Source organism: Notothenia coriiceps, unplaced genomic scaffold (genome assembly GCF_000735185.1).
Source record: "Notothenia coriiceps isolate Sejong01 unplaced genomic scaffold, NC01 NC01_scaffold00028447, whole genome shotgun sequence".
NCBI lineage: Eukaryota > Metazoa > Chordata > Actinopteri > Perciformes > Nototheniidae > Notothenia > Notothenia coriiceps.
Window position 1 is genome coordinate 186872 of NW_011361148.1, and position 15278 is coordinate 202149.

General features: G+C 39.6%; 1 protein-coding gene across 3 annotated transcripts in view; it reads right to left on the bottom strand.

Annotated features, from left to right (window-relative positions):
- The window catches only part of LOC104958231 (voltage-dependent calcium channel subunit alpha-2/delta-1-like), a 62322-nt gene that overhangs the window by 34557 nt on the left and 12487 nt on the right, over window positions 1-15278 (bottom strand). For all 3 annotated transcript variants that reach the window (XM_010785962.1, XM_010785961.1, XM_010785960.1), the window contains exons 4-6: window positions 4796-4927; window positions 3800-3869; window positions 1995-2045 (exon numbers count right to left, since the gene is read on the bottom strand). In XM_010785962.1, coding sequence (XP_010784264.1) covers window positions 1995-2045; window positions 3800-3869; window positions 4796-4927 — 253 coding nt within the window. The remainder of the gene's footprint in view (window positions 1-1994; window positions 2046-3799; window positions 3870-4795; window positions 4928-15278) is intronic.

Below are 15278 nucleotides of genomic sequence, written 5' to 3' on the forward strand. Positions count from 1 at the left end.
GTAAATTCAGATTGAACATAGTAAAACAATGTCAATTATAGTGTCCGTCCAAAAAAAAAAACATTACTTATAGTGAAAACCACCCTTGAATGATGGGATAGTAGACAAAAACCTTTAGGAATCCAAACTATAACATATAATAAGTACCCTGTATCAAGATTGACATGTGACATGACCTTTTTAGAGAGGTTTAGCAACAAAAAAAACACTTCTGGGGTCATTTGGGTGGATTTGCCATATCTCTGGCCCCCCTTGGTCGATTTTGATGATTGACACCTCTTTTGAACGGTTAGAGCCAATAGAATCGAAGGGGAAGTTCTTAAATCCACATACACGTTACCATTGTGGAGTGAGAATAAAAAAAAAAATTTTTTTTATAGCGCACGCAGCTTGCCCAAACCGAAAGCTATGTTATGCTCTGAAAACTGAAAACTACGCTTTTTACCATAAATATGACGATGGATTATCCGTAATCATTTCAAAGTGACACAGAGACATTTTATGCATTTTAATGCCATTGAACACAATTTTTGATCAGAAAACAGCAAAGGTAAGACTTATTTTCCGTTTTGGTCCCGTAAAGCTACGTTGACTGTTGTCTGGGTTTGCCTTCTATGCCCTGAGTTTTTAAGTGATGATACTTATACCTCTAGAATCTGTGGAATCTCAGATTTAATCTGATATCTTGTTTGTGCAGATCTGATAAGTAATAAAGTATTTCTACCGTGAGGTCTGTGCTAAGTGCGTTAGCATTCTTTCACTTAGTGCTAATTCAGAGGCTTGGCGTTAGAGTTGTGTTTCGTTTAGCTAAAAATTGTTAATATCGTCAGTTAGCTGAGTTTCTTCCCGTTAAGTGGGTATGTAACATTATTAGGTTAAATGTTAAGAAGCCCTGAGACACAGTTTCGCGGGCGGGGGCTGCCGGGCTTAACAGGTTAACAACAATTCTATCATAGGTCATCTGCGTTAATGACATGAGTTAAGTGCCATCGCCATTTATCGGCTAATGACGTGCACACAAATTGTGAATACTAGCATAACATGTAAAATATCACTTCATTATTAAGAGAAGGCTCCTTTAATAATATTCTATATATTATTGCTAAACAAGATGGGGACCATGCACCAATGGATCTGTAAAATGCAACTTAATTTGTTCTTGCACGTAAAGGCATAGGGACAGAAACAGGAACGAGATGTTATTTTCACCAAAGAGTAATGGAGGGAGCTTTTAATATCCAATAAGCCTCATAAATCCCCTGGGTGACAACTTCCAGAGCTTTAATAAGAGCTGCAAATGTAGGCAACATTTCCTTTATAATATTGCTTGTCATTTAGCCCTGAAACTCTCATTTATAGTCTTTTAAAATGAAACAAGCAACAAATATTCCGAAAAATTAAGTGATATTGGTCGTGTTGGATAATTAAAAATATTAATTACTTATTGGTTTTACTATTTTCAGAGCATCACATTGACTAAAATACAACATAGAATATTGAATTCCTTATCCTTAAGTACACTTATTTTTACATAAAAATTGGTGGAATTGACTTAAAATATGTTATGTTCATTGTTGGTAGGTTTGCAGTTCTATTTAACCTGAATTGGAAAGGGGTTTAAATGTTTGGCTTTGGTAAATATGGGAAATAAAACCCTTATTTCAGTTTTGAAATGGACTCTGGGAAATCTGAAAAAGGTAATATTGTTTGTTTCTTAGAAATGATCTTAAGTTCTCTAAAACTGAACTGCTGTCGTTACAGATATGGCTCCGGAATGCTCCCTAAACATCTTCTAACTCTTAATGTAACTCATCATTCATCACAGGAAGAACCAACTGGACTGTAAATGATGAAGTCGCCTGATATACTGACAGCTTTTTGTTTGTCATTCGAGTACTGAGGCAGCCATGAGTACAGCGCCCTCTGAGAATTAGCATCAGAGCCTACCGGCACAAAATAAAAGAACAAAATCTGACTGTAGATGAATCACTCACGCATCTACCAGGATCAGCATGTCCTTAGGTGACGCTGCCCCCTGAATATACCTGGTGAGTAATAAAACACACAGTAAAGGTCATGGATATTAAACACAAATGTAGGATACAGCGGAGCTCACAAACAATTATAATAATGAAGAAGTTATTTTGTCAAAACTAAGGAACACAATCTTCAGCACATTAAAAAAGTGATGAGACAGCACATATTGCACTCTCATCACTCTTTCAGCTGAACAAATGTCACTCTACATCATTTTGATGTAAAATCAACAATACCTTTGTAATTTTTAATGACATTTCTGTTCATATTTTAGAAAATAAACAAATAAACTGTTGTGCAATTTTGTTCAGAGCTCGAGAGCACAATAGCCGAAGAGGCTTTCGGCCTTTCGGGCTTGTGAAATGTCATGAAACCATGACATGACATGGTTCAAAGTGTATTGATGGCTTCCATCCAGATTTAAACAAATGTTTAGGAAACTAGTGAAGCTTTTGTTTTGGCAGCCTTTGATCTGCAGAGGCTTAATTATCAGTGCTCCGATGTGTTTGTTTAAAGGTCCCATGTCATGGCCATTTCTACTGATCATAATTCCATTGTTGAGGTCAACTAGAATAGATTTACATTGTTCAATGTTCCAAAATCACATTGGTTTTTTTCTCATACAGCATCTCTGTATATTATGTGTATTCACTCTCTGTCCTACACGCCTTGTTGGAGCTCCTGCCTCCCCCATCCTCCCTATGAGCCCACTGTGCTCTGATGTGTGCTATGTGTTACAATGGCGTTTGTTAGCAACCAGAAAGTGACAACAGAAATGACAAACAGATGAGAATGCTGCGTGGGGTCTGGGTGCCGTGTTGGCAGTTGTGGTTGTGTGAGTAGTGAATATTAAAAGTCGGGTCGCCGATTGGCAATCTTAGGATGGTGTAGGGTTAACGTTGTGTGTGAGTGCACACACTATGAGTCCGACTCTAGGCGCCTACAGGAGCGACAGACGTCGGTGCGTCGTGCCTTTTCCGTGGTCAAGGTGCAGTGTGACTAGGCTGCGAGGAGTTCGGAGTTTCCCGCCCCGTCCTCNTGCGAGACAGCGAGACACCGCGGATCTCAGCCTGAGTACACACACGTGAGTGTGTGGCGAATTGTGAGTGGAGATCTACGGAGCCGCGGCTGAGAAATTATAAGGCTGAGTGAGTGTGTGTGTGTGTGTGTGTGTGTGTGTGTGTGTGTGTGTGTGTGTGTGTGTGTGTGTGTGTGTGTGTGTGTGTGTGTGTGTGTGCGTGCGTGTGTGTGTGTGTGTTTGTGTGTGAGGAGCTCCACGGATTGGGCCATTTGGACATGGGAATGGTTACGTCACCATACTCAAGAAGAAAAAAATGGAAAAATAAAAATCTCCAACGAGGCGTTCTGGGGCAGCATAGACAGGTATTTTCTGTGTTAGAGTTTTACTCGCTACAGGGTGTACTTTGAGGGTTTGTGACTTTGCAGACCGTTTACATGCATAAAATAAGGGGAAGGGTAATAACCGGAAAAGCATGACATGGGACCTTTAAGTGGCTTTGGCTTTGGCCAGAGACTTGGATGAGATTGTTTTAAACTGTGTGTGTTTTTTTTGTACAGATAGCGTATTGTGTGTAATATGTTAATGAAAATAGAGTTTTAGCAGATGAACGTTTAATATGACAATTACACAGGTATTTGAATGCTATACTGTATGTCAGCCCTTGACAAACAGTAGAGAAATGACGGACAATGATGTGATTAGAGACACAAAACAAAAATGCACATCCCACGATACACTCACCACGGTCGCCTGCGCACATCGTAGAGGTCGATCTTATTGGCTGAGGTGCTCGAGTCTATCCAAGGGGATGCTGGGATATGACAGGAATAAAATTGGCCACGGTAAGTATGTTTACTTCATATAAAACCTAGATTTCTGGTTAATTAATATGTTTGTTGGATTTCTTATATCTTAAAAGAATAATTTGAAATATGCCATTTGCTTTTTAGCGAAGAGGTAGATGTTTGTGTCCAATTAAAACCAGAAGGCTATTAGCTTGGCTTAATATGAATACTGTTGGCAGGGTGAAAAAGCTAGCCTTGGCCAACTGTTAACAAAAACAGCACTTGACAGCTCACTAATTAACACATATCTCTTTTGATACATGTGTACAACACTGAGATATAAAATTGTTCACTTCTGGTTCACAGTTAATTATAGTAACTAATGATGATTCGGCAACCAAAGTCCAGGACTTCAACTTAAGCTAGCTAATTGCCTTCAGGGGCCATCTTGATCATTTGAGCACATATATAAGAGTGATCTACTGTAGTTAGTAAGCGTACGGGATAAACAAAATGTCAAACTATTTATTTTAAGCAATCCTTTTAGTAACCTAAAGAAGACAATTCATAATTGAACTCTTCTGACATTTAATAATAATATAATATGTTTATTTAGTATAGCACCTTTCACGGAAATAAAAGTGCTTCACAAGAAAGAACAGGAGGTTAAGAGGTGCATGCTTTTAAAACCTAACATTATGAAAGATGGTCATGACCATATTGAACTATCGGCTTTTCAATAAGAGATTCGTGAATGATTTGCCTCTCAGCCAAACGTCAAAAGAAAGAATGGTGTGAAAATCAGCTAGACATTGTTGTTTTTGCGTGCATCTTTCTGAAATACATGTATGCTGAAATTGAACTTTTAGGGGATTTTTATTTGTCCTCATCACTGACCACAGAAAGGTCAGCAGGCTATTGGATTAACCTCATTGGCTGCTTGCCTGCTCACCTGGGAAGTAGCGAGCCAATCCGGTTGCAGAGCCAAACACCTGCCAGAGGAGTGAAGGATCTTCCTCTTTGTTTTTCCGGAATATGTCCTCCAAGGCCTCCGTCCAATTTAGCTCGTTTAAAATGGTGGTAGCTGTAACACACACAGCGAACAAACACACAGTTTAAACAAGTGAAGTTTGTACAAAAGTAAAGGCATAGTATTCACACAAAATGTCAAGAATCTTCAAAAACATTTAATCTGAAAACTCAATGCTAAAAAAGGGAAACTATACACACACACACACACACACACACACACACACACACACACACACACACACACACACACACACACACACACACACACACACACACACCATGATGGGATATTTATATTTCTTTGACTTTTTGGCCCTCAAAACACATGCCAAATCTACAGTGGTGAAAAGTGTGCAATAAAGTGGAGAGGGAGGCAAAAACAGAATGATCCAATTTGATATTTCTGGAATAATACAAAATCATCTCCTGGGTCCTCTAGGGACAGACATACAGTAAACGATTTGTTTACCTGTTTGTCAGCAGGAGCTCTTACTGCCTTAATGCTCTAACAATCTACTTTGATCTAAAAAGGCAGGGCTAGTGAGAGTGGGCTGCACGTCACATTGATGCGGTGCATGAGTCATACTTGTGTGTGTGTGTGTGTGTGTGTGTGTGTGGATGCCCCATCTTTGTGTGTGTGCTTTTGCGAGATGAACTGCATTAAAGAAACAATTAAGAACAAAACACCTCAGGGTGAGACAGGGGATTACTAGGAGGTAGTGAAGAGCCTATTCTCGTATCAAGGGGTGCATTCCAATTCACATTCTATCATCCTATTTAGTAAGCGGGAAGAACATTTTGTATGTCCAAATAGATTATATTAGATGTACATTATGCTAAAAATACCAGGATGTCTTACTGCCTCTGGTGGCCTTTTGCAAAAAGAAAGACAGCTTAATATTCTGGCGTTTCTGACCCACAATCCCCTGCACAGCAGAGAATATGTCGACTGAGATGCCGAGAGAGCAGAAACAGATGCTCGTTGAACTTTTGCGCTAACTGACTGCAACAAATGCATATGAGCAATTGGGTCAAAGTTCATGACCTAATGTGTTTCATTTGTATGCATTCCACATGCAACAGTATGAACCTCATAAAGGGCAACGACAGTACATACAAAAATTAAAAAGAGTTTTAAAGAAAAGTTGTATGTCATTTGGAATAGAGCCTCTGTAACAAAAATCATTTTGCCAATTTACAAAGGAAGAGGCGTTTTGTATAGTTAGTACTAGTCTCTTTAGGGAAAAATTGCCACCAAGAAAAACTCAGTGTACTCTTTAACTAAGTAGAAAAGCAATGCCCTGCCAAGTATAGACATTTTTCTTTGTCCTCTCAACCTCCCACATCTCTGTGGCTCTCCCAAACTCATTGCTGTAGAATCGCTTGTAAGAAAGAAAGCACTGAAGCACCTTTCCTTAGCATTTAATCCAGCTCTTATCATGGCATCCTCTTAAAGGTTAGGTAGGTAATTCTGGAGAAACCAGCTCGAGTGCGCCACAATTTGAAAATACACAGCCGGAACAAATCTGCCACTTCCTTACAGAGCACATGACCAATGAGGGCACGAGATAAGTTTGTGCACAGATGGAAAGCTGATAGGCAGGTAGGCCATCCAGTTATTTTAGCCGGGCCGGCTCAGATGATTGGTCGTGCTTTTTACAGTACTACGGCTTCCACAGATGACATTTTTTTTTATGGATTTTTTGTCAAAGCACTTAAGATATTCATTGCTATCGGGATGTTAAGAGCATTCCATGGAATATAACAAAAAGTGTATCTCTAGCCGGTTTCTCAAACTTACTGTACCTACCCCACCTTTAAATGTTTCCACGTCATTTCACTCAGTTAGGAACCTTCCTTAACAAAAGACCATTCAACATCCTTTATGCCTGTAAGGGTTAAAAAAACAAAAAACTAATCCTGCTGCTTCATCATCTGTTTGCATTTCGGTCCAATCCCTGTCCTTCATAACCCAATTGTAGCGCCTCCTTTATCAAGTTTCTATTGTTGAATACAAATAGATTTTAGACAGGGCTTTAAATTGCTCCCTTTGGTATTGTAGAGCAAAACATCCCCATGATATGTGGTGACAATGTTTTCAGGCCTGATCTCTGTGCTCCCCGAGGATAGCCGTTAATGGATTAGTCCTGCTGGTTTCCTTGACATCAGTAACAAGAAGTCCCAGGGTATCATGACCTCATTACAAGAAGCATTGGTACCTTCCCCCCCCCATACTGAATGGTAAACTAACAACGAAAGCTCACATTCAGTATTTAATTTGCCCATCATCTGCAAAGTCAATGTAGTGACCAACCCATCAGGGGAATTGTGTCCAAGTAGAAACACGATGAGGAAGAGGGACAAGATAAATGCCTCTGTTTTTTCTCCTGACTGTGTCGGTTGGTTTTGTTCCCCTGTGTGACACTGACAAACCCATTACAGCCTCCCATAGGGATTTGAATGCAGACCCACATAACACACACCCTGGATCGATGTCCAGGTCAGACACCACTGATGAGCAACAATATCAAAAGTGTGGCAAGGTGTCCTCCATTTTCAGCTAAATACTGAAACAAATCACTGTTGTAGTGTTAACAGATCCATCTCTGTGGCAATGTGTGTTTCTCGAGGTCACACACACAGTCAACCGTATGTCATGAGGGGCATCATGGCCTGAGGGACATTGGGGGGTGGTGCTAATGTGTTTGTGACTGCAACAAATATGGATATTACCAATACCTAAAATTATTTCTTTGTTTGTGTTTCTCTTAAGGGATGGTAACAAGCTAAAAGAAGAATGTCCATGTTTTTATGAATCTTCTACAAATTAGTTTTGTGCAATGAGATTCTGTTTTCACTCTTGAGAAATTACAAAATAATGAGTGATCAGAGGAAAAATTGAAGAAATTAGGAAAAGAGAGAAAGAATCCAAGGACAGTGCTTTCCATTTACATTTTGTCAGCTGGCACTGAGCAGTTGGTGCAGCGCTTATGTGACATAACAGTGACATGTGGGGAACAACATGTATAGAATACTTTAAAGGGCCAGGTCACACTACAAAGTGGCTCAGCAAAATTCTCATGCTCATCCTGCCTAAAGGGTTCTAACTTTGTTGACGTATGGACTCTTTTCTAGGGTTGATCAATACTGGAGCTACCAAGCTAACAGTATTATACATAGATTGACTCAATATAGACTTTTTTTGACTTTACACAAATGTAAGTTATAAGAGTTTAAATAAAGGAAAACAGCTAGCAAGCTTGTTAGCTAATGGTTCAATAAGTTTCCAGTTTATGCAAAAGTATTTATAGCTTTTATTAAGGAATGGATAGTATAGTACAGGTACTATAGGTAGCTTACTATACTACTACGTATGTTTGTGCATGCATGGTGCCAAACAGCTAATAGGTTCCAGGTTCCTGCTATACATTGGGTTGTGAGACTTTTATTAAGATGTTAATTCAGGTCCAGAAATAATAAAAACAACAGGTTGGTTTCAGTAATGAGCTTTTTAGGTCTGCAAATACGACCCATTGTACGTTTGTGTATGTTTTAACACTGTGGTCACAAACCCCAAAATGCAGATTGAAAAATTATTGTCTTGGTAATAAATTCTGCCAAGATGTCCAGCCATGCCAGCATCAAGAAATCACACCATTCAGATCCCATGGTGAACACATGTGAAATTAAAACAAATGAATAATATATGGAGGGAAAGATGTGTGAACTGAATATCGAAAATAAGTAACTAAATATTCCCTGTGAGGCATGTAGATGCTTTAAAAAACCGAAATCAACCAGTAGGCTATCTGGCAGTGAGTGGTGAGGGGTGTGTGTGTGTGTTCCGAAACCTTTGGATTAAGTTTGTCCTTACTACACGCTAGAGAGATAAAAAATTTTTATAATTATTTAATAGTAAAATATAGTTAAAATGACCTTATCGGATGAACAAACGGATTTTTAATTTTGTTTGCACGCTGATCATCGATTTGTAATCCTGGATATAACATTATTTTTTCTTTATACCGTTCCACCTACGCCGAACGTGCACGTCGTTCCGGAACCTTTAACAGCGAAGAACTCCCTCAAAGGTGACGAACGATGACTATTGTCCACATACGGAATGATCATTTCTGTTTATTAATTTTTTATTTATAGACAATAACTGTGTCGTTGCACACGAATGTTACCACAATATCTGAACCGGATGCTGAATCCCGTCGACATTGACTAACGTGCAAGCGTGACGAGTCAACTCTACGATTCTAATATAAAATAATTTACTCCGTTCCTGTCGAATATAAACTAAACATGTGTACATATTTACACAATAAAAATTTAGGTCCGTATACATGATATTGAAACATAATAAAAAGCAACAATTATTTGTCAAAATTACAGTTAACAAAAATTAGACAAACAACAAAAATTATAAAATTAAGACCACTTGTAAAAATAAAATTACGAAGTCTAATAATGAATTAATCTTATAATCTAGTAGTCACTGCATTGTTTGTACAGTAAGGCAATTTCTGTTAGTCTGTCATATATTTTTAGCTCTGTGTTACGACGAAAAAAATAGGTGGGTGAAAATAACGCAAAACTTTGACATGCTTGTTAATATAACAAGCTCAAGAACGTGTCTTGCGACTCAGTACGAGTAGCAGAGGGGAACGTCGAAAAGTCACGAACATCCGAAACGCGACCAAAAGGAATAGGAAATATCGGTTCATCCGATAAAGATTTAGTGTCTCAATGTCATCCGATGAACTCATATGTTCGAACGGATAAAGAGGTGGAGACCAGTTGTTCAATCTAGAAATACCAGTTGAATGAATCTACTTCATATAGAACTCATACATAGTATTTTTATCGTGCAAATAAAAAATTGTTTGGTCGCAGAGGTTCATTTTAGTATCTTGTATATTACAAATTAGAAAAACTTTTTATCCTAGCCGGTAGTCATTGTCGATTTTGGTCCGGCTGTAAATGCCGGCTTATTTACTGCCCAAATTATACGTAAACGTGCCTTTCGCTCACCGTCGATTTGGTATTTGGAAGAGAATTGAACACCGTAAATGAACGTGCGGTTCAACACCGTATAATGAACGGTGGCCGTTCAACACCGGTACCAACACGCGTATATGAACGGTGCCGTTCAACACCGTAACGACGCGTATATGAACGGTGTGCTATATGCCTCGATCGCGCGGAGACACCGTCTACGCCTTATGAACGTGACGACGTCTACGGTGCTTTACTCGGTCCGGGATGACCCCTAAACATCAGAAAGATCAACGGCATAAAAAAGTAATAGATATAATTTGGCAAAAAGCTGTTTGACACTAAAAAAAATGTACCTTTAATAAAAAAATTCTAACAGTTTGTAGTGTACACGGATAAGTACGCGTGTTAAAGTTTGCCTAGCTTTCTATGCAAAAGAGAGAGGTAACTGAAGTCTGTGTATTAAAAGGCCTTTATCCAGGGTACTTGGCCCTCAATCTACCCGCCTGAGCGTGAGATTGACGCGTGTCAGACCACCTTTTCTTATGAATACCCTTCACATAGAAAAAGAAAGATACAACCAACGAGTACAGTACTAGTCACCTTTTCATACTACCCGCACTGAAGCGGTCGAGAGACCGTGTAGACCACCTTTTCTATGATAATACCCTTCACATAGAAAAAGAAAAGATACACACACGAGTACAGTACTAGTCACTTTTCATAGTAGCTCATGTTCTGGGGAAGGACTATGCTACTTAATGTCCAATAGTGGAGTCGGTCGGGGTTGGGATATTAACGAAAGTTTTTTGTGTCCGCCAAGTCGGTGGTCGCTCGGCTACTTTCCCTCGGAGGCGTCCCGTAGCGGAAAGGGAGGAGTNTGGTCAAACTAAAGTGGTAGAGAGATGGCAGAAATCCTACAATGAAGCGGGACATTGAACTGTTCACCCGTGAGAGGCAGAGAGCGACCGGCCCCGTTGAGGGAGTTCACAGATGAAAAGACACAGAAAGACAGAAGCATAATAACAACAACTCGGCTATATTTAGGTGTTTTTTGTAAATAACCGACGGTATCGAGAGGAAGTAAAGTCCCCTGGTTTGTCCCTTATACCCTAACTGCCATGATGAGACAACTCAAAATCAAGTTTCCAAAATCCGACACTGAGTTAACGCACCGGCAGATGACAGCGCTGACAGTGTGCTTCCCGCAGCGAGACGCTACAATAATAATTGTGGGTTTATCATGTTGATTCGGCCGCTGCCCGGGCAACATTAGCCCTTACCTGTGCATGTCCCTGCTCAGAGCTAACCTGTACTGGAGAGAGTGTAAAAAAGCAGGATATAAAAAAGATACTCACCTTGTGGTAAACCCGCAAGAGAAAAGGCACTTGAGCTCCATACTGTTTCAGGAATAATCCTTGATGTGGTTTGGAACATAATATGGCATTTAATCACGGCAGCGATTAGCTGAGTTTCTGCTGGTACACAGCCTTCTCTTCACAGAGCTCACTGTTTGAATGTGGACGCTCCAAATGGGCATGGCCAGCAGCAGCTACGCAACATTTAGAGCTAAGGACCCAGAATCAGCACTTCTCTAACAGGGCGGAAATAGAGGGATATGAGGCATGGCTAGAATGGGTGATTTGTTTGTTATTTTGAGCAAAACACTTCATAGACATGCTGTTTAAATATCTGAGACCTATAATATATGCATACAAATTGTATAATAGGAGACCTTTAAATTAATTACTAATTTCTTTATTCATCCAAAACATTTAAATAAAAATGAGGTTCGTCAAAGTACGATTTCTCAATTGTGTATTCGTGTAAGCGCAAATATATGAAGAGATGGTAAATCTAGTAAAGGAATTTAGTGGCGTTTGAGGCCCTCTGGATTCAAAAGAGCAGAGAAAAGCACTTTTCCCCACAGATCCCCACCAGGCTAAAAGAACAAACAGAATTGATCCAAAGTCCCAAGTTAGATCTTAGGTGTCATCCTTACTCTCAGAAAGACAAATCAGGAAAGCGGTACAAAAGAGAGAGAGGGTTAATTATTGAGACGGAGAGCTGAGGGGAGATTGATTTGTCAGAGGAAACGAATGAGAGGAAGAAAATGTCCTTACTCAGAGATGGTAGAAATGACGGTTGGTTAAGACCTAAAACTCCTACATTGTTCGTATGCCTTTCTATCCGTTCATTCTTTTTCAGCACAGAATACACAATGTTCTTGTTCTCAGTTTTTTGTGACGTAAAAACATTAGACTGCTTAGTTTACACTTGTATTTCAAAGCTTTCACTTTTAAGAGCCTGAAGACTAACTGATGTGTTAATAACCAATGTTATTTTGGGTAACAATGGCTGGGATTGCAGAAGCGTAAACTTCCCAAAGTCTAATATAGACCAGGACAGATACTAATTAAGATAATGTTGATGGTGCTGAGAGAGGGGGGAACTAAGAAACAGCGTCATGACTTTTTCTGTTTTCTTAATATAACCTGTCCACAAGTGGATAATCTAGTTTATAGTGAGATTGAACAAATCAAAACTAATCAGCTGATTATGTGCTCCTTTGGCCTTGTAAGTACTGCTCGGTTGCAGCTTATGTTAGATCAGGCAAACACAAACACACCTTTTAATCCATTTCATCCCCTTCAGTTCTTGTTTAGTGATAAAAAAAAAAGACATTACTCACCAAGTGTCTCTCTTTTCAAATGAACACTGCCTTACAATGTAATAAAACCATTCCTTCAAACAGCCGCCATATCTAGTTATGATTGCTTAGCTATGATTGGTCAACCCCTGCCTTTTCTGAGATCAGAGCTTGGTAAGGACAACATGTGTTTTATCTGAGATTTATTTCTGGTATGACTTGCCTGTATTTTAGCGTGTCTTAACCAAGAACCCATACTGATCCAGGAAACTCTTGTGTCCTACTCCTACCAGACTCCCACTGCATTGTCCTCTGTGGCTTCACAAATTGTCAGCAGATGAATAGACACGTCTGTCTTGGAGAGCTTGTTTATATTAGCTGGTTGCAGCTTTTCAGTCATTGTGAATTCAGTTCTCCCCTGCTGCCTAGTGAAGAGTGACAGAGCCAGAACCTGATAAGAACTTCCCAGAACGTGTTTCAGACAGGTGCAAGGTGGTTACATGGCAGCGAGAGATAGGAAGAAAAGCTGTTGCCATGGTGACAACAGTGCATGGGGCCAGCCTGGACTAATTCTGTTTTGTTGATTTGTTGAGAGACACACTGAATCCGTATGATGTGTGTCAAACAGTGTTGTTGTAAAAAATTCAACACCTATAATTTCTTAAAAGATGATTTATATTCACATTATAACCTGTTTTTACATATTAAATATTGCAGATCTTTGCTCAGTTTTAGCTACAAAGGCAGAGCAAAATAGGGAGCGGTTTTAGATCGGTTTACCCATCAAAACAGCTCTCGTTTTATTTGTCCAACTCTTTAAATTCTCCTTTTAGAAATGTTTTCTAACCACATGACTCCTGACATGTGCTAAGCTGCCATCAGCACACCGGAAAGGAATCTTTAAATGAGCAGATTTTCCATATGCTCTATTAAATCTTCACCCAGAGCATACCCTAAAGACCTAAACACCCCACACGCTATCTCCATGAACTGGACTCACATATTGAGCCAAACCACTGATGGAGTTGCTGGGTAACAATTAGTTGGAACACATAAGCGGTGAATTAAAAAAATAATAATAATGGCAACGATCCACAAAGCCTAAAATTCTCATTAGTCATTCTGCTGCGAGTCGTGAATGTAATTAAAAGTTCCTTCAGCGCTGTGTGAACTGGCACCTTGGGAACTGGAATGAAAAATGTTTTCACATTTCAATCCAAGTTTCTTTTGTCCTTGCCACGCCAAACGATTCTGTGGAAGCTCTCGTTGCTTTCCAAAATACTCCACTTTGACGGAAAATACACTGTGTTCCCATGGGTGCTCAACCAATACAATCCTTTTTTTTTGTTGGGATATTGCCCAAATGAAGCCATCTCATACACATTTATAAGATTGGAACACACATTATCTTTTTGCGCACTGCCGAGCTCTGCTGCACAATAAAAGTGCACAATAAAGCCGATTAACTTTGACTCAATGCTGGAGCGTTAAAACAAGAGGAGCAGGAACAGGGTGTGGAAGGGGAATCATCCGAAAAGAAAGAAAATGTAATGGGGTGTGTTTGACCCCAAATGCAGAACACAGGAAACCAGGGAAAGATGTAATGTCACCAACTGGATTTAACTAAGCCAATTGGTAAGAGCCTTCCATTGGATTATTACTGCAGTGAATAATATGTTTCAGCTGGCAACAAGTAACTTAACCCTAGCTGATCAGGTGTTTAACTTCTCATTTCTTTAACAACATGTTAGAATTTTATCAGTCTGTGCTTTTAAATTACTTTTCTTTCTCAATTAGTTTCCAGACTTTGACTGTGTCACTGAGCGACAGCTCGAGTGGCAGAGCAAGTCTGACTGTATCATGTATCTGTTTGTTCAGATTTGATTTGCGTTTTTTAGGACATATTCTTAGAGTGGAATCAGGGACAGTAAAACATTTGTAAATGAATGTTAAATGAAAGACTAAAGTCTTCAGAAAATGACACAGCATTTTCTATCTATTTGCAATCCCCTCTTCTCATTCCCCTGATCAAACACCTTGAACGATAAGCTGACTTTTTATAAATTGGCTACATGGGAAAGGAGAGACAGAACGAGGAAGAGATAGCAAAAAAAAAAGGAAGAGTGGGCAATCGAGCTTGGGGCTTATTAGTTCCACCAGTTCATATCCTCCTTCTAATACCTGCACTGGTGTATCCTTTGCATCTTAAACAGGGCATTTTGCTCAAGGCTAAAACGTGGGTGTTTGATCATGCAGACAAAAAAGCTCACACATATGCAGACAGTTAGTTCCCAAAGTATCTGTCTTGCAGCAGGTGGTCTCAGCACCTGAGCAGGCGGAGTAAAAAAGGTAGAGGAGAGAGTGAACTAAAGAAAGGAACAACTCTTGGAGTTTGCACTGGCCCGCATCGAAAAAAAAAGATTCAGTGCTAGAAATGGCGTGCAAAAGCAAGAGAGAGGAACTGAAAGAGACAGAAAAGGGGGGAAAGTTGAGACCCCATTTACACGGGAACATTTGCATTTACGCACCGTATGCGTTTTCGAAAAAGTCAGTTCACACGCATTCGGCTCAATTAACGTGTCCGTTCACACGAGACCGCTGGAAATGCTGGAAACGCTTTTTCGCCGGTAAACATGTCCGTTAAAGTTGAAATCTTCCGGACAAAATTTGAAAAGTGCCGGTCAGAGGTCTTCTTTGTTATTTATTGAGCTTTAAAACAAATTGATAACGACTCTATATAATAATATAA